The sequence below is a fragment of the Aotus nancymaae genome, unplaced genomic scaffold (assembly GCF_030222135.1).
Source record: "Aotus nancymaae isolate 86718 unplaced genomic scaffold, 86718_ANA_hifiasm-v0.15.2.pri h1tg000040l, whole genome shotgun sequence".
In the NCBI taxonomy this organism is placed as follows: domain Eukaryota; kingdom Metazoa; phylum Chordata; class Mammalia; order Primates; family Aotidae; genus Aotus; species Aotus nancymaae.
Window position 1 is genome coordinate 67411178 of NW_026988454.1, and position 25123 is coordinate 67436300.

Here is a 25123-nt window from a genome sequence, read left to right on the forward strand (position 1 = left end):
CCGGGCTTCTTTCGCGCGCGGCCAGCTCGCCACCAATAGCAACCCTGGCTCCAAGGAATGCGCCAATGGGAGCGCTCGGAGTAACGAGGCTCAACCAACCATCGCCCTCTCGGCTCTGGAACCCCACCAGCAAGTCACCACTATTCCAACTCCGCCAAACGGCAGTTCTGGCCACTCCCGTCCTTCCTTCAGAGTCTAGACATTATTTTACTTTCCCCAGAGTAGAGTCCTGAGGAATTGCAGCTTATGCTAGGCTCAAGAAGAGATGCACGCGCGCTTACCTCCGCTGCGTGCTTCTGCTTAAGCTCATCCCTCAATGCCCTGTGAAGCTTTTCAGAAATTAGTGAAAACAAACGAGAATTCTTCTTCCCATGCAATTTACCGCTGTGAACCATTTGAACCGTTGTTTGAGCTTAAAATGGAAAGATGGCCTGAGAAGAAGAGGGCTGAAGAAGTTTCTCCTTAGCAAAAGTGTATAAAGCCTTTATTTACTGAAGCTGATGCAAGTTGGGGGCCAGAAGTGAACCAAAAGGAGTGTTCCGCAAAAAGAGGCTAGTGTTATACAAGGCCATCAACCCTTATCTCCTTAGGTTGGTGTCTTCGAAATGAAAACACAAAGAGTTGCTAGAGTTTAGCTGTTTTTTTTTTTTTTAATATCGTTTGATAGCTCACTATGTGTCAGGTGTGATCTAAGCCGCTGGCCTGCATTAACTCATTTGTTGTTCACAATTACCCTATGGTTTATTTCATTCTGTTTTACAAGTGAGAAAATTGAGGCAATAGAGAAACTGGCCCGAGATGCAAAGATAGTAAGTGACAGAGGCAGGACTAGAACCCAGGTCTGCCTGAGGTATTTAGGTTAACAAAACAGTTTAATGCCCAAATTAACTAGGTCCAAACAATCTAGAGTCTTTCACTTCTAAAGAAAATGAATACTCCTCCTATCTTTTTTTTAAAAAAACTTTTGAGGTAAAGTATTCAGTTAGAATCCCAGAAACTTCCCATGGCCTTAGCATAACTCTCAAAGTTAGTTGTGGTCATCAAGATAAGAAGAGTTGAATGGTGGGTGGTGGGGGGGAAGAGAAGATGATAGGAGACTGAAAGAAATAATCTGAGAAATAGGAATTCAACTGAAGCACTTAAAACAAACAATATTATTGTTCCTGGTTGTATATCACTGATATGACTTTGCCATTAAAATGAATAATGGCATTATGTATGATAGTATGCACATACATGAACAAATATATGGGTTATCTGAGGCAACCTATGGAGAATTATACATGACTTTTGATTAAGAGACTGTTTCATTTTTTCATATTGGAATATATTTTAACAATGTCTAGAAGATATAAATTCTCAAAAGGAAAACAGAATATTGGGTCCTTTGTTTTTTTAAATTCTAAACGTATATCCTTTGACCAAACTAATTTTAGGATTTTTTGTTTTGTTTTGTTTTTGAGATGGGGTCTCACTGTTGCTCACGCTGGAGTGCTGTGGTTATTCATAGGCATGATCATAGCACACCACAGCCTTGAATAACTGGGCTAAAGCAAGCCTTCTGCCTCAGTCTCCTGAGTAGCTGAGACTACAGACATGAGCCACTGCCCTCAGCTTATTTTTAATTTATTTTTACTAGCTAGTTTCAGGAGTTACAGGAGTTGGTGCTGAGCCAGAAAACAGGAGAAGGGAGCAATACCGTTATAGCTGATAAATAACATTTCGCATGTTTCAAATCTAGGCAGCCTTTGTCACTTTCCTTGAGAACTCACATGCTCCGATTTCAGAAAAGCATTTCCAATACTCTCTTATAGTGGTGGGTTTGGTTTCAAGCAATAATTGCTTCAAAGGGCAGGACCACAATACTAAACAGGCAGTAGGAAGCTCTGCGCTCCTGGAGCTAATTTACCAGGCAGATGCTTGAGTTCACTTCTAGTTCTGCGTAACGAGGCCATTCCTGAAGCTGGTGGGGAAGCCAATGGTCCTCCTCCCCATGGGAAGGAAAAAACTGCAAGTAGCATAAGAACCTGGCACAGTATAGGTCCTCAATAAATGGTAGTATCTTTGTCACCATAATTACCTGTTGATACTTTTTTTTTCTCTGTTAGCTTTCTTTTACAAAGCAAAACATTCTCTGGTCAGCTGACACTAACTATAACCCCTAGCATATGTTTTCTCACAGAAGAAATCTTGCAAATCACTATTAATAGAAATCAGATGCCCTCCCCATCCATGCCTCCTGCTACAATGTACCAGAAAATGTTCCTGCCAGCCACCCTGTGACTGAGGCAGTGTTGCCAACAGGAAGACAAGGTGGAGACTTGCAAGTCATTCAGGATTCAAGAAATAAAGGGCATTTTAAACTGAGTTAAATTATCAGAGTCACATCCAAACCCTTGGGTGACTCGCCAGAATCTTCAAACTGACCTCTGAAAAGTGCTACAGACATGGGCTCTTCGGGTACCTGCCCTTAGCTGAGGGGTTAATCGCTTTCTACAGTGAACTCCTCCCCAGAGTGTACATGGGGAGGAAGATGGGTGCTTTGCAATTTTAGTCAACAAAATTATATTATTTATGATATCGGCTCATTAGCTAGCATTAATTTTTAAAACCAGTAAATATAGTCATTGCTTCTAATTTTATTGTTCTAATTATGTGCCTCTCAGTGACCTTAAAGAGTATGTTTTCTTTTCTGTAAAATGAGACCAATACTGACAGCAGAAGTCCACGGAAAGCAGTACATGGAAAAAAGAAACTTACAAGTAAAGCAAATAGATCAGCACTTCCAACAAAACAGACTCTTCTTTAGTATTTGTTGAGTTAATAATAAAATATATGAATCATAAAAGACACTGAGCAAGTTTCCTTTTTTGCTTCCCAAGGAAAGTTCTGTCAAAAGGGAACACAACAAAAAATAGTGATTCTACAGTTCCATAATTTTTTTTGACAATATGTGAGGATTTTCTTCTTGAAGGTCATGAGCTTCTTTCAGTAAACATGAAAACACTTAGCATGATTAACAATAGTTTTAGAAAACAATTGTTTTGCCTGCTGATTGGGAGCCTGTGAAATGCACATACCGAAAATGGTATATTCCCGTGTTATAATACAACACTGCTTGACACTATTTTATGAATAATCAAAGCATTCAAGTCTCCAATTATTTATTTATTACGGAGTCTCCTCGGAAATTGTTTTCAAATTAAACTACTTCTTTAAAATATCTGTTGAAATCACTAAGTGAACAAACTTTCGTTTGTTTCTTTATTTTTCTTAAAGATTGCACAATTTGGAACCAAAACCAAAATACTATATCCACTGTACAGAGTCATTATAAAACAACACACACATTTTTATTCTACCGAATAGAATATTTTCTTTAAAATTATATATTGCGTGCTCTTAGATTCATGCTTTAGATATTTTACATTTTTCATTATTCTCTCATAAATAATTGCAACTTGACCAATTTGTACACCTGCTACCACTATATATTCAATGGGGCAAGGCATAGTCTTTGACATGAGAATAGATAAAACGGAAACCAGTGTTTGAATGTCACATCTACCCAATTGTGACTAGTGTTTTGCCTATGCAATGAAATGCTAATGTAAAATACACACAAAACGTCGTTTCAAAAGGCACAATTTCCTCCACAGAAAAGTACAGCTTAAAAATACGTGGCAATTAAAATCTGCGCCCTCGAGGGCGCTGTGACGTTCACATTGATGTGGTCCTGACCACCAAGCGCAGACCGCCTGGGCGATTCAGGGTGAGCCCATCCAAGAAGTCCAGCGGCCCGGGGTGAGGAGGTACTGGTCGCCCTCAAGCTGTCCAGGTGGACAGATTTACCCCACCTCTGAACTGTTGCTCTGAGTTTCAGCACCAGACCTGGGACCTCTCACGGTTCCAAATCTGGCGCCCTCTCAAAAATAAAAAAGGTTTTGTCCATTGGGTCCCTCTTCCCACCACCAGGAGTTCCTCTTCTCCGAGAATAGACCCTCGACTCCGCTCGGCCCTCGCGCGCCCCTGCCCGGGAAGACTCGTTACAAGTCGCGCTCGCCGCCGCCCCCAGCCTCGGGGTCGCTCTGGTCGTCTGTGTAGCAGACATCCACGTCACTGTCTTCGCTCTTGGGATCCCCAGGCTCCGGGGGATAGCCGGGCTCGGGACCCGGGCCGTCGCCCGCCTTGGCGAGCAGACTCTGGCCGGGGTGGCGGGACTTGACGTGTCGCTCAAGGTCCCGGCGGCGCACAAGTACCTTGCCGCAGAACTCGCAGCGGTAGGGCGTGTTGCCCTCAGCGTGCAGCCGGATGTGCTTGTTGAGATTGCTGGGGTCGCCGAAGGGCCGCAGACAGACTTTGCACTTTAGTGGCTTGTAGCCCGTGTGTGTCCGCATGTGGATCTTGAGCCCGTACTTGCGCGAGTACAGCTTGCCGCAGTAGAGGCACAGGTGGCCGGTCTTGGGCTTGCCTGCGCCGCTGCCTCCGCTGCCGCTGCCCCCAGTGCCGCCCGCTGCCATGACAGCCGGTGGCAGCGTCCCCGAGTCCAGGCGTCCGCGACCCTTCCCCGCCGCCATCTCGGACAGCTGCTGATTGTGCATGGCGATCTCTCGATCGATGCTGGCCAGGGAGCCCAGCTCGGAGGGGCTTAGGGCGGCCGCTGCGGGCCCGCTGAAGTAGGAGATGGACTCGGGATACTTCAGCAGCCCGCCGAAGTGCAATTTGAGTGGGTAATAAGCGGTGGTGGCCGGTGACCCGTACAGCAGCTCCCCGTTGTAGACTGTAAAGGCCGGCATGACGGCGGGCAGGTGGCTGCACTCACCACCGGGATAGGCCTTGAGACCGCCAGTTTCGAGGGGCGGCAGCGCGCAGCGCTCGAGGGGCAGCCCAGGCGCAGGGGGCAGCTGTGCGTATCGCGCTCCTGGCAGCGCGGAGGCGGCGGGCGGGGCGCGCTCCACGTGCTTGAAAGCGGACGCCTCTTCCGGGGAGAGCGAGAGTAGAGGGAAGCCGCGCAGGGCCCCAGAGCATGGCAGACCAGGCGGCGGCGGCGGCGGCGGCGGCGGGTCCCCCGCGAGTAGGCACTTGGGTTGGTGGTGGTGGTGCGCATGGTGGTGAAGGTGGTGGCCTGCGCCGCCGCCCGCCGAGCTTTCCCCGTTTCCGGGGCGCCCGCCTGCCCGGCCCCCGCCCAGCAGCCTGCCCAAGGCAAGGCCGGCCCCCTGCTTGCTGCCGCTCTCCTCCCGGTAGGGGTCGCCGTGAGCGGCCGCAGACGCCCTCGCTAACCCCGTGGGCTTGAAAGCGGAGCGCACCGCGGGGTAGAAGGCCAGGCTGCCGACCCCAGCCGAGGAGCCGCCCACGATTCCGAGGAAGTGGCCTTGTCCTCGGGCGGCCCCGCTCATGTCCAGGGCACGGTCCAGTTGCTCCTTGCCCTTCTTGGGCTGCCCCCACTTGCCTGGGGTCGGCGAGGCCGAGGGCGCGGAAGAGGCCTCGCGCTTGATGCCCTCCCGCGCCCCGCAGGCCTGAGCTGGTGGCGGGCCCTGGGGGTGGGGTCGCAAAGTTCCTGCCTGGGAAGGCGCGGCGAAATCGGGCGCCGAGGGTTTCGGGGAGAGGCGGAGGCCATCAGCCGCTGAGACGGCGCCTTGGCGAGCCGCTTGTTCGTGGTGCAGGAAGGCGCCGCCTCCGCCGCCGCTGAACACGCAGTGAAAACGCAGGTGTGCCTTAAGGCTGTTGGGGTATCTAAACGTCCTCCAGCAGTACCAGCAGATGTAGCGCTCCTCCCCTGGGTAAGAAAGAATGGAAAAACGACACGGTGAGAGGCGAACCAGCGAGACTGAAAGAGAGCGCCAGTGCACCCTAGGCAAAACCCAAGTTTTGACCAGCGGTATGGGGAGAGGGTGAAATGTAAGTTCGGTAGCCCCACTGTATCAAGGACCCCGAAAAGCCCCAAATTGCCAACTCATCACTGTCTCCATCCTCTGGAACTACTCAGAGGCCAAGAAAGGTGACCGGAGCCTTTCCAACGAAGACTTCCTCCGGGCCATCCAAGCGAAATCTTCGTTGGAAGGGCAGCACTCAGGCAGGCTGGCCGGGTAAGAGCAAAGAGCAGCTGTTGCTTTAAATCAAGTGTTGAGGCTGTGCCGTGCCTGGGCCCATCTGTTGGCGTTTGCAGAATAGGTGGCGTATGTCAAGGAGTTTGGATAAACTGAACAAAGACCAATCTAATGGTCGTGAGCGCCTCATTACCAGGCGAGACAATATCCTGTATGTATAGGCCATATGTAATCATTCCTTTTCATAGAACAATGTCTTTTGTGTCCCCTACCCACCCATTTCACCCTCTTCCAGCCTTAAACACTTCGCCTGAGGTTTTCCTGGAGCGTGACCAACTGAAGGACCACATAGGGACTATGATTTGCCATTCTTCAGAATTATTGTTATCTTTATTTCCTCTTTAACCCTATTTAATTTGCTGGGAGAAAAGAAAAAAATCTTATACCCTGATACTCTAAAAAGGATGATGATAATCTAAGAAGGATGATGTTACATTGTCTTGTCTTGGCTGCCATTTGGTAATTAACTCGTAGATAGCTGCACAAATCCAAGCTTAGTAAAGTCTTTGGAGAAAATATGTTAGTTTTTTAATATGAATATATATAAATTATATAGCTCGATAAATAGATATAGATACTTAGCTTTTAATAATTCTGTACCAGGCACTATATACGTGTTTGGTGTCAAATCTTTTTTTGTGTTTAGTGGTATTAGCGTTAGTTTTTTAATTTTGCCAGAGTTTGTGAACACAATCAAGAGACACATATATGAGACATTCTGATCACATGCTGAAGTTAATTTCCACTTAAGGAGTCGCTGTGGAGAGAAATTATCTTGCAGTTGGGATTCTTTTAAAATATAGTTGATTGATAATACTGAAGGGAAAGATGTCTGTGAGAAAGAAATTAGTTGAACCGCAAGGAATTATCCAAAATATACATCAGTCTCATAAAATTTAACAGGAAAGTTAAATTCTCCCTTCACATATACAAGCAGCTCAACTTTCTGAAATATTACTATAAAAATAACAATAGGGAAAAATTCCAGATCTTCTTCCTTTTATGTATATTAACTTCTCGGTTTACATAACACAAGTAGCCTCCCCATGCCCACCCCGTAATACCTGTGAAAACTCAAGTGATGAGCACTCTATTCCAACTGAGTCCAAGGAGAGCAGAAAGAAAAATGGGGAGAGGAGTATGTGCCTATGAGACACTATCCTAATTGTTTATAGAAGACTTAGATAAAACCATTTCAATGTTCTGTTACTTTATACTAAACATTCATGTAAAATAAATCTTGGGAAAAAAAGAGAGAGAATAGACCTCCTAGGTTCTCTTGGTGGTTATGTTGTCTTAAATAACCTTCCTTCCAAGTTCAGAGCCTTTCTCTTTCTCATTTACCACTTTTGAAAGAGGGAGTTTCCAGAGTCTGCCGCAAAATGACTCAGCTCAATGCAAAGCCACATAAGCTTTTTTCTTAAAATGAAGGGGCAAGATTTTCCTCCATCTTAGTATGAAATTAAAACCCACTGAAGTTAGCTAGTATTGGGAGAATAGCAGCCATCCCTAATCATTTTTTCCTCTTTCCAAGCTTTAAGCAACATATGCTTAATATATAGTTTTTTCAGTTATCCTAACCAACTGACATGTTCTCCAGACTCTGAGATTCAAATCATGCCAAGAGTATGAAACACATTTCACAAGTGACTGCCTCCTTTTCATGTAACTCTAAGGTGGTCAAGAGTTCGAACTTCTCCAAGCTGGGGAAGTCAGGGTTCAAAGTCACCCATGCCTTCTCACCTCCAGAAAAAAAAAAAATGGTGTTTATTTTGACATCTGTTACCATATAATGTTTATAAGCTCTATTGGCTGAAAGGAAAACACAAGGACCACTATTCCAGTTGCTTTTGTACTATTTGGGAGTACCTAAGAAAGGGTATTCTGTGCAGAAATGGCTGGCTCCTAAAGGTGAGTGGCCCTCCAAATTTTATAGTGGCAGATTTGAGAGTTCTCCACTATGCGGCTTTTATTATACTTCTCTTTTTACTGGAAGAAGTTAACGAGAATTTATATAATGTGATGCAAGGAAGAAACTATTTAGGATAATTTGAATGCTATACATACAAAATGGACAGAATTAACTTACAGAAGGTGGTAATATGTTAAAGTCACTCTTAGTTTTGAATAAACTTCATTGTCTTATTCATAAAGTGTTTCCTAATTCACATATTTGTATTTCTCTAAACCTATTTCTAAAGTTAGGATGTGACTGAGCAGACAATTCAGGAGAAGAGCATGTTAAAATAATTCACAGCATTCTTTTTTATGTTAAATAATAAATGTGTCTTTAGGAGAAAACAGACAATTGGCAAGGAAAAAAAGCCATGGAAGCTTTATGTATGGAAATGAAGTCTCCAAGACCTTAACTATTCTAGCACCTCCTAGACTTCTTTCCACAGGAAGTGTTCTTGTGTTCAAGGGAAGGTTTAAAAATGTTTTTCTGTTTAGTTACTGCACCTTAATTTGCATAAATCCGCTCTTGACTTTGGAAGGAATCAAATAAATCTGAGAAGAAACTGGGATACATCCCAGATTCAAGTTAAGTAGGCAGGGGGAAATGAATAAATACCACTTAAATGGAAGGGTCTCAGTACCTGCCAACTGACCAGCTGTAAGTACCGTAATACTTCTAAAATGCCGTAGAAATGCATTGCTCTCCTGGAAAGCCAGTGGAGAAGAAATGTCCTTGCACTTTGTAAAACCATTCCAGGTTTGAGTATACTCTGTGGAGCTCATCATGTAATTACTGTAACAACAGCTTAAGGCTCCTTTTTTTTTTTTTTTTTGAGACAGGATCTCACTTGTCACCCAGGCTGGCATGCAGTGGTAACATTACAACTTACTGGAGCCTCGACCTCCTGGGTTCAAGTGATCCTCTTGCCTCAGCCTCCTGAGTAGCTAAGACTATAAGCATACACCACTACACCTGGCTAATTATTTTTTTATTGTAGAGACAGAGGACTCACTGTGTTGCCCAGCCTGGTCTCAAACTCCTAGCCTCATGATCCTCCTACCTTGGCCTCCCAAAGTGCTGGGATTACAAGAGTGAGCAGCTACCACATCTAATTTTTTCATTTTTAGTTGAGTAAATAATTGTCTCTTTGAATATGTAACAGAAAAAGGACGGCCCCATTAAGTTCATAAAGCATGCTTTTTCCCCTAACTTTGTGAGCCAGATTACTACTATCATTGTTACTGTTTATGGTTGATTTTAAGGAGGTAATGGCAACCTCTCTCCTCTTTGCCTTGAAATACAAGGAACGTGAATTCTGTTTTACGTAGGTCGAGCTAAAGGCCCTTCAAGTCTAGGGACTCGCTTCAAGTCAGGAGGAGGAGGGCTGGACTCTCCCCATCCAAGCTTTCAGAGGGGGTACCTTTCTCATCGTGAGTCGGAGTTGCTGTCGTGGGGATGTCGAACCACTGAGCCAAGGAGTTAGAATACCACACTGTCAGCTCCTCCCCTGGCTGGACGTCTCGCAATGCTCGGTAGAAGATCTGGGATGCAAGGAATAGGACAGTTTTCTGTCATTTCCTGGGTAATCGGTCAAAAAGCAACTGAGAAGAAAGGTTCAAATCCCAACTCTGATGCTGTGTGACCCTGGAGAAGCTACTGGAGCTCTCTGAACTTCACTTCCCTCATCCTTCAATGGAAAAACAATAGTATCTACCTTATAGGGTTGTTGAGACTTTTAAATGAGACATCTAGCTAAAGCACTTTGCTATTACTATTGTTGGCCACCGCAGGGACAATTAGGTAGATTGAATTGGCGGTGGGGTGTGGGGGATGTGGGGAGAAGCCCGCAGTACCTGTCCTCCGGGTAAGTCTGCAATAGCTTCCAGAGTCTGTTCCTGGGAGTTTCTGGCTGCCCGGATTAACCCTATCCACTCCAGAGGGGAGCCCCCCGACTCGTCCACCAGCTCCCCTCTCACCATGCGCACCTGCAACACAAGCAGTGGTCGTTCTCCCCCGCACCTTGGCCAGGCCCACAACCCAGACGGAAAGTTTATCCTCTACCCCCACCCAACACAGCAAAGTGGTTGGTTTTGGTTTAACCAGACCACTATGGGCTACTGGGAGGAGGAGAATTCCTTAGGACCTTGTTTGGGGAAGGGAGAAGAGTGAAGTCTACCTATGCTAACAGTACCCCCGCTTTCCTGCACCCCACCTTGGCAACACGGGGAGGTGGGAGGAGTGTTGAGAACATCCTCCCTGCCTGCTTAGGCACCTCTGGTACCAAGTTGCCCCCCACACCCTACCCCAGCTCTCTCACTTGCAGTTCTGAGAGAAGCCCTAACATACCAGGGCAGAGACATTTCTAAATAGGGCCCAGAGCGTCCCCCCGACAAACAAACAAGCAAAAAAAAAAAAAAAAAAAATTATCTCATGCCTCCTTTATTCTGTGTGCATCCCACCTAGGTGCCTGTGAGCCCTGCAGCAAAAGTCTCAGAATAAAGCGCAAGCAGGGGAAAAGCTTGCCCGCAGCTGGCAGGCCGTTTAAAAGCAATTAAAACACGTTTAAAGAGGAATGCTTGGTGGGCACCAAGCCCTGCTTTAGACTGTGGTGGGTAGCGTGATTGCAGGAGGAGCGAGGTGCAAGTCCCGCTGGCTGGACACCGGAGCTATTTCTTACTAGAAAGCTCCAAGCAAAGCAAGCTAAAGCCAAAGAAGTCAAGGTCTTCCCCTCTGCCCCAGCTTCTGCCTTCATTTCCTGGTCGCTGTTTGACGACCTTTGGCCGCTGGGACCACCCATCCCCCCCAAAGCGGGCGAGTGCCTTTAAGTCTCTCTTGTCAGGGGTCGCGACGGTGTTGAGGGTTGGGGAGTCAAAGCTGGTGGTTTGGCCCTGGAGCCTCCCGGTTGGGACTTTGGACTCTCAGAGCCCCGCTGCAAGCGCTCTGACCCTGTGCCCGGTGCGGATGACCACCCTTCGCCCTCTGAGCCCGCGTCAGAGCCAGCATCTTGCTCATCCTCTCTCCATATGCCCCAATCACACAAGCCGACATCAGCAAGGGAAAAAAATATCTGGGGAGCTTCTAGGAACTGAGAGCCTCCCAAAGATTCTTTTTTCCGGAAAAAAAAAACGGATTAAATTATTTTAAAGTTAAATTAGGCCTCAAATTGACATATTGAAGGGCAGAAGGGAAGAAAGGTTCTCGATGCACTGCGCCCACAGAAAGAGGGTGCTTTTGCAGAGAAAGCTGCGGACAGGGTGTGGTGGGGTAGGCTTCCAATCTGACTGAGGAGACCTGAGAGCGCAGGGGAAAACGCAAGCTGCAAATGGTCCCAGTATCTACAGCGTTCAGCGCACCCCACCCAGGGCTGTCCCCTCTCTGCCATATTCTCTCGTCTCAGTCCGACCCCTTCCAGCTCTCACAGTTAAAGAGACTACTTGCTCAGAATAATAGGAGTCCCTTTCCACCCGGCAGAATTAGCAGGTAACGACTCAGTCACTCTCTTTCTCCATTTCCTCTCTCTACCCCTTTCCCGGGTCAGGGGACTGAGGCGAACCGCAGAGGGCAGAGGTCTGAATGGCCAATACCTTTTTCTTGGGCCCGGGCTCCCTGCGGTCTGACAGGTACTTGCCCAGCTTGAAGGTACCGGGCACCGGTCCGAGGCGCAAGCCGGCCGGGATGCAGCAGTCGGCACTCACGCTGGTGGCTGGAGCTCGGGCGGTTGCGTGCATTGTTGCCGCCGCCGCCGCCAGGCAGGCGCTCGGTTGCGCCAGGTCCTCAGAAGGGCGCGAGTGACAGAGCTGGAGCTGCGCGCTAGCCAGGGAGCCGCGCCCCGACGTGCGTCCTCCGCCCGCGGAGTGACGCGGGCGGGCATGCACTGCGCCTTTTCAATCGGGGCGGGAGCCTTTTGGCACCGCGAGCGCAAGGGCGCGGAGTTTGGTGAGAGAGTTGCGCTGCGAAGCAGCTGCAGAGTCCCACCCGAGAGGGTCACATGGAGTGGTTCCCTCAGCCCCCTGCATAATCGAGGCCTCTGAATGGCTAGCACACAATGGTCCAGGCGACCTTCCCATTCCTAAAAATCCAATTTGTCAAGGGCGAAGAAAAGGCACTGGTGAATCAAAGGTCCGGCGGGACCATTAATCCTCAGCATGGGGTATTGTCCTCGAGACAGTTACGATATTTTAAGTGACAAATCCACTGTATAATTTCTCCATAAATTTTACTTCCTTTTATTGTTCCCCGACAAACCAGTTTTGGGAAATAAGTGACTACTTTAAGTCTACTTGGCTGATTCCTTTGAGCCTTGGTCTACTTCAAAGATTTTTAATTCTCTCCCCTTGGCTTTATTGTAAAGGAGATTAAACAAAGAGATGGAGGCTGTTTGGAGGACTTGTTAACTTCTATTGATTTCTGGCGTGTGCCATACAGAAATTAGGCAGGTACTTGATGGGAAAACACCAGAAAACACCTACACTTTTTAAATAACGACCATATTACCATTTCAGGGTATTGGGTTCAGGCCAGTCGTCTATTTAGGACCACTTTAATTGTCACCTCTGTCCCATTTCGTCCCCAAATATGATGAAGCCTCCAGAACAAGATGAGAAGGCGAGGTCAACTGTGCATCACTTTTCTCCGGTGCACCCTGAGCCTGCACTTTCTCTGGAGAATGGGAAATGGCCCCAGAACCAACAGTTTTGAAAGAGGATCCTGCGCCTCTGTCCGCGGTCCAGGGCTGAAGAGGAAGAAGTTCTACCAGTGGGTTAATCACATCCCCTGGAAGAGGTCCTTGGACTAACTCCCCTAGAACCAACATCCTGGACTTTTCTGTTTAAACACGCACACACACACACACACACACACACAGAGAGAGAGAGAGAGAGAATAAACAAAAACAAAAAAACACGCAATCTGTTAAAGGCTGTGGAGAAGAGGGGCGAGGTGGGCGTTTGGAACAACTCTCGCTTACACCTACTTTGTGAACTAACAAGACGTTGTACTTCAGAGTTAAACCGGAGAGCTCCCCGTTTTCTTTTAGGGAAGCCTCCTATTGGCGTGAGGACATTTATTTTCATAAATAGTAGCCGAGTAATCAAGTTCACCAGGTATTTGTGACTCCTGCGAGCACCTGCCGCGTGCTGCTAGTTATGGGCATAGCTCCCGAAATCCTATGCAGCCAGCACCCGAGCCCGATGCAGTTTTTCCAGGAGAGGCCTGAGTGGTGATGTATTTCCAAGCCTAGCGCCAGAGGCCCAATCACTGCACAAAAGGGAGGAGTGCCCTGAGCAGCGCCCATGCTAAGTTCTCCTCCAGGCTTTGCCGGCTGAAGGTCAGCTGGAGTGATTGTGGTTAGGAAGAGTGGCAGGACGCAAGGTGGCGACATCTGCAACTCAGCAGTTTATTTGAAGAGGGTCCTCAAGCTCCGTGTGGTACCCCTCACTCGAAACCTATGTTCAACACACTGGACAGGGCCGGGACACTCGGGATCATTCACTCTGTGCTCTCCCACTCAAGACTCGGGGAACCTTTAGTGGATTGCTTCGGAGCCTCAGCCTCCTAGTCTGTAAAATGGGAATGATGGATACAAACAGACCCTTGGCCCCTTCTCCGCGGTTCACTTAGGTTTGTAACAACGATCTTTAGAGTGAGTGCATTCTGGAAGCTCCAAAACTTGTTGTTTGCCTAATGGGAGAAACCGGGCCAGGTCAAAGGTCTCAAGTCTAACCATCTCAAGTCGGACCGTGGGAGGACACAAGGGCGGCCGGCCTCCGGCCAACTCCAGGGCCTGTGTATACATGGCTGCCGAGGCAGAGAAGAGCCGCTTGAAAGGTCTGGAGGGCCACACACTGTGGCCTCTGGGACCGACCGTGCAGCCACACCATGCCCAGGCCACTTTCTGAGGGAGCTGTCACTGATTTTTCCTCTGAAGCCTACGATTGCGCCTCTGAGGGCTTCGAAGGCTGCCCTCGACGGAGGAGAGGGAGCCTTTGATCCAGCGGCCCATGAATGGCAAAAACCGGGGGAGGGGAGGAGGAGAGGAAGCCTCTCCGAAGAGTGGAGGGCAATAAATTTAAGCCATGAACATGTCCCTCTAACCTCTGGCCTGGCGACTCCGGGATGACACCCAGTTTAAATTACCAGCACTGCAAGCGGGAAGGGGCGAGCGCGGGGCCTGGGTTCGGGGCGCCTCCCCGGCACTCCTTAATGAGTGAAAAAGCGTGAACGACACGCGAACAATTTTATCAATAGGACCATGTAAAGGCCGACTGTGAGGAAAGTTATTTATTAATATAGCCAATTGTGGCTGGTTCCCAGCCCCGCGAGAAGAAAGAGACTGCGCCAGAGGCATTCACACCAGCTCGCCGAGTTTTATTCTGTCCTGTGGCTCAGAGTTGAAGTTCCCCAAGTGAAATAAATTGTCGACAAAGGAGAAAAGGAACACATTTTCTTTTATTTTTCCTCCCCTAAAAAGCAAGGGTGAAACCAATCTAATGTGCCCAGTGGAGCAAGATGGGCCATGAAAGGCTGGGTGTTAAAAGTAAAAGCGGGCTGTGCAGCAAATGGGATGGAAAATTAAATGAAATTAAATAGCTTGAACGGCCGTATTGTCCCTTATTAAAAAGACACATTAATTACATGGTCTCAGCCTTATTCAAAGACAATGTTGAGACTCAATCAAAACATTCCACTCGGCTTTCCCCCACCCCCCGACTTAAAATGGGTGTCCAGAGGCCCCTTTAAAGCGAAATCCCTCCTACGCCAAGGTGCCGGGAAAGGCGGTTTAGGGGCGGTCCTGCTCCCTGCCCACCGTGGAACCTCACGGGCAAGTCTCCCGCACCGGTAACAGGTTGCCCCAAGCAGGCTGGAATGCTCACGTGCAGCCGCCGGCCCTCCGAGGGGCAGGCTGCGGGGAGCTAAGGCCCACCGGCCCGCAGCTTTCGTACCTCGCAGCTTTAGGGAGCGGCCCCGCCCGGCTTATAGTCGAGGCTGAAAGCAGAGCTGGGAATGCGGCCTGCCCCGAGCACGTGTGACCTGACTCGGCTCCGCCTAGAGGAAAGGAAACCCTAAAGACATTGGGGCTGAAATGAGAGGCTTCTATCAGAGCACACTTCTCCGGGGCTGCACGTCACGGTCGCTCAAAGGCCTTGAGTTTCAGGTCCCCACGGTGACCGAGTGAGCTGTCCCGAGGGGCGGGGCTCAGCCTTGGAGACCCTGGTGCTGGTGACTCACCAAACACCCCTCCCTCCCAGGTCGGCGTGGAATCCGAAACTGAGACCAGAGGAGTCCTGAACCCGGGGATGCAGGGAGCCGCACGGGGGTCGGAGACCCGAGGCGAAGGAGATTGGGGAAAGCAGAGACAGGCCTGCAGGCCCCGCGTTCAGTAGCAGAATTTTGGCCTGAGGTGGCCTGGGCTGCACCCCCCGAGGGTGTCCGCGCCGGCCGGGCGGGCGGGTCAGCTCGGACCAGCTGCGCGGCCCCCGAGGCGCGGGTGGGACATTAAGGCCGAGTCTGAATAGGGTGGCGGCGACGGGCTCTGGGAACGCCACCAGATGACACGCCGGCGATGAGGCCATTTTTCCCTTAATTGCGTGGCCGGTGGATGCGCGGCGGCCGGGAGGCTCCACAGTGGCAACCACGACGCAGCCCGGACGCCGCTGGTGGGTTTTGTGGTGCCTTTTTTTGTTGTTTTTTAAGTCTTCCTTTGGAAATGGCTCAATAAAGTATTCAGAATCCCTCTCAAGTTGCCTTTTAACCGGAGTTCTCCAACTTATTTCTTGGTTCTTTCGGTTGACATGGTGCAAAGAAAAGTCAGAGAGCGTGTTGCTGAATTGCAATGTCTCGGGGCACCTCCACATTCAGCGCTTCTCTGCCGGCCGCTACCGAATGAGCCCGCACTCAATTCGATTTTCCTTGCTGTTGGGCACATTTAGGAGCGCCTCTATTTGTGAAGTTCATTTCTAGGCAAATGTATTCAAGAGCTGATGGGAATGAATAGGACCGTGTGTCAGCCGCCCCTAATTGGGATTAAAGCACTTAGGAGCATATGCAGAAAGTGACAGAAATTCTCAGGTTGCATTGTGTTCAGACTTCCACCCGCTCGGACACTCCTCCTCCAGGGGAGATTTATAAAGATTGCACGGAGAAACTGAGGAAAGGAAAGCGAAACGGGAAACAACCGGGCTAATGGCTCATGATGGGGCTGCGGTTCCGCAAGTGGTGTTGACAGCTTCTGAGAAAAGATGCTGGGGAATAATTGAACGCGGGCGGGGGAGCAGGTCTGAACTCTTTAATCAGAAAGGCGGAGAGTTAAAAGGCGAAATAAAGATGTTGAGATTCCCAGACCGTTTCCCCCCACTTTTTTTTCTTTTCCTTGAAGAGCCTGGATTCATTTCTTTTTATCTCTGTCCTTTCACACTCACCCTAAATAACATATCCTCTCTTGGAGCAATAATAAGAACAATTTGGTACTCGAATTAGAGAAAGGAAAAGTCACAAAAGAAACAAAAATATCTTTTTTTTTTTTTTTTTTGGTATGTTGAAGACTTCACACCCAAATAAATCAACAAAAGTATTTTCTGACATATGAATGTGTGTGTGTAAAGTATACACACGCTATGTTAAACACAAGCAGAATACGTATTTATATAATTCAGACTATGTATAGGTATATGGTGTGGTAAATCTCCACCTGGAAGTGGCTGCTGAGTTTCTGAGCTGAAGTGACAAAGCCTCCTCCAATCCCCTGCTCTGTCACCCAGGCTGGAGGGCAGTGGAGTAATCATGGCTCACTGGGGCCTCCATCATGGTTCACTGCAGCCTCGACCATCTGGGCTAAAGTAATCCTCCCATCTCAGCCTCCAGAGTAGTAGCTGGGACTATAGGTGTGAGCCACCACACTCGGCTTTTTTTTTTTTTTTTTGAGATTCCAGCCAGGCTGGTCTCGAACTTCTGGGCTCAAATGATCCTCCCACCTCAGCTTTCCAAAGTGCTGGGATTACAGGCGTGAACCAAGGCGCCTGGCCCACAAGGACCTTTAAAACTTGAAAATCAACATGTAACTGAGGCTGGGACAGTTGTCTAAGCAGAGAGCAGTGACCGCCTCTTTTAGCCCTTAAGGAGCAGAGAAGCCAGAAAGGACCAATGAACACTAAACAAAAGAATGAGGAGGAAAGCAGACACTTCTGAAATTATCTGGATGTTCTTGTCTGGTTTTTTTTTTTTTTTTTTAATTCATCTGCAAACATCAGTTCCTAGGAAGAGTGGGAGACTCTGGTTGTCTAAGCTCAGGATAGGAGAAAGAATTCTCACTATATTCCTTTTGGTATCATTTTGGATTTGAAAAATAAGAATATATTTTCAATTAAAAGTTATTCTTGCTGGATGTGGTGGCTCTCACCTATAATCCCAACATTCTGGAATGCTGAGCCTGGGGGATTGCTTGAAAGTTTGAGACCAGCCTGGGCAACATAATCAGACCCTGTGTCTACAAAAAAAAAATTAATAGTAAGTTATTCTTGATATTACATTTTTAAAATCTATATAGGGGCAAAGGGAAAAGAGGGAAGAAATTAAAGGAATAGCAATGTGGGAATGTGAAGAAGAGATGACAGCCAGCAATTTTTGTAATCAATTCCTATTCAAAATTAGGCTCCCAAACTCACTCTAGAAACACCTGCTAACCACAGGCTTAGCCATGGTGAGAAGCTGTGTTCTCCAACTACAAAGGAGATTCTGGGTAGAAGGGATGACCATGTGACAGAGTGACAAGCTCCCCCCATCCAACCATGTCAAGCCAGGAGTGGAATATTTTCTTCTTTTTCAGTTTCTAAAAACTTCCTTCTCCCCCAGGCTAGCCCACCTCATAAAGAAAGAACTTGTGAATTTGTGTTCAGGAGGCATAGGATTTTCCTTTAGCCCCAAATCCAGTTTTAAACTTTTTGGAAAGTAGTGCATATCAGAGGAAGCCGGCCTGGCAGACATCTTGGTACTCCCCGGGACAACCTGTGAGCAGTTCGAGTTCATCCAGTGGTCATCATGATAGCAAAAGAAACAAAACAATACAAATTTCCAGCTTATTTCACAACTTCAAGCCAAATTTAGGTTTATAACCAGCAACTTCGAACAGCAATTAGAAAGTTCAGTATTAGGATCTGTGTGCTCTTCTACTATTACCACTAATTATGTGTTTGATGCAATGCTATAACTCGTGTTATCCACACTCATGTTATTTATATGCATGGACAAATGAGGATACATTTCAATTTCCCAAAAGTATATTTGAATTTTATATATCCTTCATTCTACAGTAGGATAAACATTCAGATAACCTTTCCAACACATAATCACAATCTAAAATTTTGTTAAGTTTACAAAGGTAAATTTTATGTACATACACATAAAGATATTTTTTAAAATAGTTTTATTGAGATTCACAAGCCATAAAATTCACCCGTTTAAAGTGTACAGTGTTTTTAGTGTAGTCACAGTTCACAGGGTTATACAACCATCACCACAATCTAATTTTGGAACATTTTTCATCTCCCTCACTCAAAGAAAGCTCGTACCCATTAGCTCCACTCCCCAGTCATCCCCAGTCTATCCAGTTCTAGGCAACCACCAATGTTTTTCAGTCTCTAAATATTTGCTTATCTGGACATTTTATCTAAATAGAATCATACAACATGTGGTATTTTGTGATTTTTTACTTAGCATGTTTTCAGGGTTCATCTATGTATCAGAGTTCATTTCTTTTTATTGATGAATAATATTCCATTGTAGAGATATATCAAATTTTATTTATCCATTTGTTAGTTAATAGGCCTTTGGGTTGTTTCCACTCCTTTGCTATTATGAGTAATGCTATTTTGAACATTGGTATACGTGTGTGTGTGTGTGTGTGTGTGTGTGTGTGTGTTTTATTTTATTTTATTTTATTGAGATGGAATCTTGCTCTGTTGCCCAGGCTGGAGTGTAATGGCACAATCCCGGCTCACCAACAACCTCCATCTCCGGGTTTAAGTGATTCTCCTGCCTCAGCCTCCCAAATAGCTGGGATATCTGGGATTACAGGTGTGTGCCACCATGCCCAGCTAATTTTTGTATTTTCGATAGAAACAGCATTTCACCATGTTGGCCAGGCTGATCTCGAACTCCTCACCTCTTGTGATCCACCCGCCTCAGCCTCCCAAAGTGCTGGGATTACAGATGTGAGCCACTTCACCTGGCTGTTTTTATTTCTTTTGGATATATACCTAGGAGTAGAATCACTTGGCCATATAATAACTATGTTTAATTTTGGGGGGACTGTCAAACTGTCTTCCAAAGCAACTACACCATTCCACATTCCCACTAGGAGTGTACAAGTCTTCAGTTTCTCCACATCCTTGCCAACACTTATTATCTGTCTTTTTAATTATAGCCATCCTAGTAGGGATGAAGTGATGTCTCACTGTAGTTTTGATTTGCATTTCCCTAATGACTAAATGAATAATGCTCGGGCATACTTTCGTGTGCTTTTTGCCATTCATATATCCTTTTTAGAGAAATGTCTATGTAGGTCCTTTGCCCATGTTTTAATTGGGTTGTCTTTTAATTATTGAGCACACACATTTTTTATAACTTTTTAAATGCCCAACACATAACAGGCTATTAGGCTGAATGATCATAACAATACTATGAGGTAGAATTTGTTATCTCTCTTTTACCCATGAGGAAAGCTTAGAGAGGTTAAGAAGCTTGTTGGGGTCACACAGTAAATGATGGAGACAGAATTCCTCTCACATCTTTCTTTTAAAGTCCAGGCCATTTATACTTGACCTCACTGCATTAAGGGGTTTAATTGATATCACAGGTCTGTTCTTCTCTATGCAAATGATTAAGTTATCACGGGATGTCCTAGTATCTGAGAGAGTGGGCTCTGCAGTCAGAGTGTCTACATTCAGATCCTGCATCTGACACTTAGCTATGCAAACTTGAGCAAGGGTAACCTTTCTATTCTCCAGTTTCTTCATCTGTAAAATATGAGTAATAAAAAGACCTACTTCACAAGTGCTCAGCAGAGCACTCAAGACATAGGATATACTCAGAAATGTTACTTATTAATATTCTTATAATGATACTATGCTTACCATTTACTGAGCCCCATGATAATGTATTGCACTGTTAGGCTAGGAATTATATATGATAAATTAAATGGAGCAGGACTTCTGGCACCAGAGGCTACTTGGGCAGTCAGATAAGATACAGTCATTCATAGCTCAGTGCAACAAATAATTGATGAAGGGAAGCCTTTTTTATAGATGTATTCTATCTCATAAATGAATAAAGAGTTTGAGAATTCAAGCATTATTGTTTTGCAACCCTTAGTGAAATAATGAATCCAGGCAATGATCATCAATGATGGCCAGCAGCACAAAAAGCAAGACAACTACATATTATGTGCTTCTGAATGGAACTAGGCGACACCGCCTGTGAAATAATCTTGCCAAAACAAGCAAGCAAGCAAATAAACAAAATCAAACCTGAATCTGATTGTTCTGATAATAGAAAATAGAAAGGACAGATGAACATAATAAACAAATCCACAGGATCCAATCAGCAAAAACAAAACAAAACAAAAACAGGCTGTGGGACCCTCTACTGGACAAATCATTTTTATTTTTAACAAATAAGTTACAAGGCAAAAGGGAGAGGGAGGAGGAACCAATACACTTAAAGAGATTTAAAGAGTGTGATGGTTTAAAAATATGTCCACAGATTCTCTAACAATTCACGCCTCAAAAAGCGGAAACTTAAGCGTGAGCAAAATTTAATCACTTGCTTGTTACAAAGAGAATATGGCAGAAGTGACGATGTGTGGTTTTTAAGACTAGGTTATTTCACATTCCTCCCTGATATCTCTAGAACACTGAGTAGATATTTAATGATATTAGGAATTAATGTTAATTTTAAATGAAATAATTTTAGTATGGTTATGTTTTTTAAATCCCTATTTTTCAGATACATGCTGAAAAATATTCACGGAAGAAATACTAGGTCTAGGATTTGCTTTACATGATTCTAAGGTGAGAGAGCAATGAGTAGAAGTATAGATCAGGATTTTTCAACTTAAGCACTATTGACATTTTGGACTTTGTTGAAGGGGCCGTCCAGTAAAGTTATGATATTTAGCAGCATCCTTGTCTCTACCCACAAGAAGCCAGTAATATCCCTCCCCCATTGTGGTTCCAGACATTGCCAGATGTCCCTGAGGGACAAAAATCATCCTCCATTGAGAACCACTGGGTATAGATGAAACAAAATTGGCCACAAGTTGATAATTGCCCAATTTTGTGACTGATGAGTACATATGCATTCATTACAATATTCTGTCTACTTTTGTATGTGTTGGAACTTTTCAAAATAAAATATTATTCAAAAATAAGATTTCCAGTAGGGGAGAAGAGATGTGAGGCAGGCAGTGGGTGTGTGCACATTCTCTCAAATCTGAGAGGAAAAACCAAAAGCAAAAACAGGTTCTTTGCTTCTGTAATCTTTTAAGAAGCTATACCAGAGATGGGCTAGAGAGAATGTGCTGAGTTGCACGGTCTGCAATCTAAATAGCTGCCTGGAATCTTCACAGCTACAGTGGTACTCTGCTAGACCTAAGAAATCCACAGGCTTCACAATTTAAAAAAAAAAAAAAGGTACATCTGTGGCATTAAATAAAACTCTTTCACTTCTTCTCATTTGGAATAGGAACCACCAAATGTGGTCTGCACTTAAGTCAATTATAATGGTCTGAATTCATTTTATTTGTATACATACCCTCGTTAAAAAATCAGTGAAGTTTTTCCACATTCATTCTTGACCTTTGAGCCTCAAAGTCATGTTTGGAAGATAGCATAAAGGAGAAGAGTCTTCATTATTATCCCTGAGTTTGGGGATACTGTGCTCCTAACTTAATATCCTAAGACATACCTGGATCAGTGAGGGTTCTGAGGTAATGTTGACCTGTGTCCTCCCAAAATTCATATGTTGAAGTCCTACCCACCAGTACCTCACTCAGAATGTGACCTTATTTGGAGATAGGGTCTTAACAAGATAACTAAATTAAAATTAAGTTATTAGGGTGATTCCTAATCTAATATAACTGGTGTTTCCATACGAAGAGGCATTTGGACTCAGACATGCATATAGGGAGAATGTCAGGTGAACATGAAGACAACCACCCATAAGCAAACAGAGAGGTCTAGAATATAGATCTTTCCCTCACAGCCCTCAGAAGAAATTAATCTTATCAAAACCTTGATTTTGAACTTCTGGCCTCCAGAACTGTGAGACAATATTTTTTTTTATTTAAGCCACCCTGTTTGGTGGTACTTGGTTAAGGCAGCTCTAGCAAACTGATACAGGTACAAATACCAAAAACCCTCTGTGAATAGTTGAAGCAGAAAAAAATAAGAGGTGGTTCTAATTCTATGAAAATGTAAGAAATACTGGTTTCAAGGCTACTCCCCCAAGAAAACCCAAATTAAACCATAAGATGGTTCAGCTGAAGATACCACAGCCATGGCACAGAACACAGACCCAACAAATTGCATGGCTACCTCTGAGAATGGCTCTCCACCTCTACTGCCTCAAGAAGTTTGATACTCTGCTGTTGACCTCACAAAAAGGGATTCCACACAGGCATTTGCTTTTTCACATTACTTATTTCTAAACCAAAGTCTTGGGTGGTAGTTTCTGACTTAGAATCTAAGCCATATTGCTATGTCCTATATGCAATAAGAAAGCTGAGAAAATGAGCATCTGATTTATAAATAGGGAAAGGATAGAGCCAGAAGGTAGGATATTCCCAGTCATAGTTGAAAGGTTTTCATAAGCATGATACAACTTCACTACATTACCTTAGTCACTGTAACAAAGTCTTCTATTAGCTTCCCAAGTATTCATTTTTTCCATCTTCTAAGAGAACCCTGATTGAATTATATCACTGCTAGTTGCATTGCCGTCTGGTACAAAGACTGTCACAGCTTCTATGTGGCTATGTAAGTTCTGGTCAATAAGATGTATAAAGAACTGTCTTTTAAGACTAAGGAGACAACTCAGCCCCCTTTTGACTTTCCATGTGCTTGAAATGCAGACATGATGGCTGGGGCCGCAGAAGCCATCTTGGTCCATGAAATGAACCTGTGTATAGAAGCCATGTACTGAGGATGGCAAACAGAAAGATAGAAGGAAACAAGATCCCAGACGACTTAATGGAACCACCACACCAACCCTGGGTTACCTATGACTAGACTTCTTTTAGGTGAAAATAAACTCTGATGTCTAAATCACTACTTGGCAGGGGGAGGAAGAAAGTCCCTTCACTCAAGGCTGATAGCAATCCCGAAGTGGTACTACTAACATATGGAAGGTGTTGGTTTGTTTCCTTTTGGGGGTTGGTTTTGTGTGTGTTATCAATGAATTAACTTTTTAGAGTTCCTTGTAATTTGTATTCATTTTTATATGTGAGAGGTTTATATATAAATAAACCTTTTAAAATATGATGCTATTGATTTTATTTTACCAAAAATATTTGGAGAATAAAAACAAATGTTTAAGTCATTAACATAGAAACTATTCTTCTGAAAATTGCTATCTAATGTTTAAAAATAAAGACATCCTTTGAATCCAGGGCATCATTGCTGTGCATTTATGAATTTGCAGTCTGTCTTGATTCATTTTGTGTTGCTATAAAAGAATACCACCAACTGAATAATTTACAAAGAAAGGAGATTTATTTCTTACAGTTCTGGAGGCTGGAAAGTCCAAGAGCATGGCACTGCCATCTGGCAAGGGCCTTCTGGCTGTTTCAACCTATGGCAGAAGGTGAACGGACAAGAAGGAGCTCTCGAGGGAGCAAAAAAGACAGAAGGAACAGAACTCACTTTTACAATAAGTCCTTCTCCCAATAACTAAGCCATTCTCAGGATAAAGATAACATTAATCCATTTATGAGAACAGAGCCCTTGTGACATCTCATTAGGCCCCATCTCTCAGAACTGTTGTATTGAGGATTAACTTTCCAACCCATAACTTTAGGGAACACAGCCAAACCAATAGCATGGTCTGTGGTCTAAATTCCAGATATTTTCAACCCCAACATTTAATTATATTTTAGTAGATGTTTAATGAAGGGTATTAAACTATTCACATAGCATCTATCTTAGTAAGAATTGATAAATTTATTCATTCCTAATCTTAAACCAGCTGTGTGGTATATTTTAGGCTTCCAAGGGAAAAGTAACAAATGCAAAAATATGGCAAGTGTAGGGAGAAAAAGTAGGTTCTCATCACTGAACATGAAAGAGATATCCATACATGTTTCCAAGGTCAACCAAAGGCTATCCTTATATGGTTCTTAATTTTATCACTGATGGTGATACAGAGGACTTTAAAAAGTTTAAGCTGCTTTATCTTGAGTTATGTGAGAGTTGAGATGATTTGATATAAATAAATAATAAGAAAGAATTCAGTAGAGAGCAATAGATGATAAAGGGGTGGGAGAGAAAAAAGGAAAAGTAGGGAGGAAGTGAGAAGCTAATAGAAAGAATTTTCTATACTTGGGCAACAGATAAAGATGGAATGATTTGCTGATTAGTATAACTGAAAACATGGCGGGGGTGAATTCTTCAGGACTCATCTGGATTAAATATTTGATAAGAAAAAACATAATTCAGCAAAAGTCTTTCTCTTCTATGATAACATGACAGACATTTCAGTGCCTACTCGCCTCAAAAAGTGGAGCTTGACACAGAGCAGCAATCAGAAGCTACTTACTCTTTCATCATTAGACCAGAAAGGAAAGGACATGTTTTTTAGACTATGTTGCTGAGTAATTAATGGAGTTGACAAGTTGAAGGCAATTTTCTGGTTCTTGTTTTAACAACAACTTAACTTTGTTCTTTATAACACAATGATGCTGGGTAAAATAAAACCATTGACAGAGAATAAGTCAGGACAGGACCCAGTTGCTTCTGAATATGAAAAATACCTAGAAAGATGTTTCATCTTTTTCCTTTACCTAATTCTGTTG

At 44.9% G+C, this 25123-nt stretch overlaps 1 protein-coding gene across 1 annotated transcript; it reads right to left on the reverse strand.

Moving 5' to 3' along the window:
* Positions 1-3160: 3160 nt before the first annotated feature.
* Positions 3161-11997, reverse strand: PRDM13 (PR/SET domain 13). The gene is made up of 4 exons (XM_012444183.2): positions 11649-11997; positions 9918-10049; positions 9485-9605; positions 3161-5776 (listed from the first exon to the last, which is right to left on the reverse strand). Exons 1-4 carry the CDS (start codon positions 11790-11792, stop codon positions 4047-4049), a joined length of 2127 nt encoding a protein of 708 aa, XP_012299606.2. The 5' UTR covers positions 11793-11997; the 3' UTR covers positions 3161-4046.
* Between the last annotated feature and the right edge of the window lie 13126 nt (positions 11998-25123).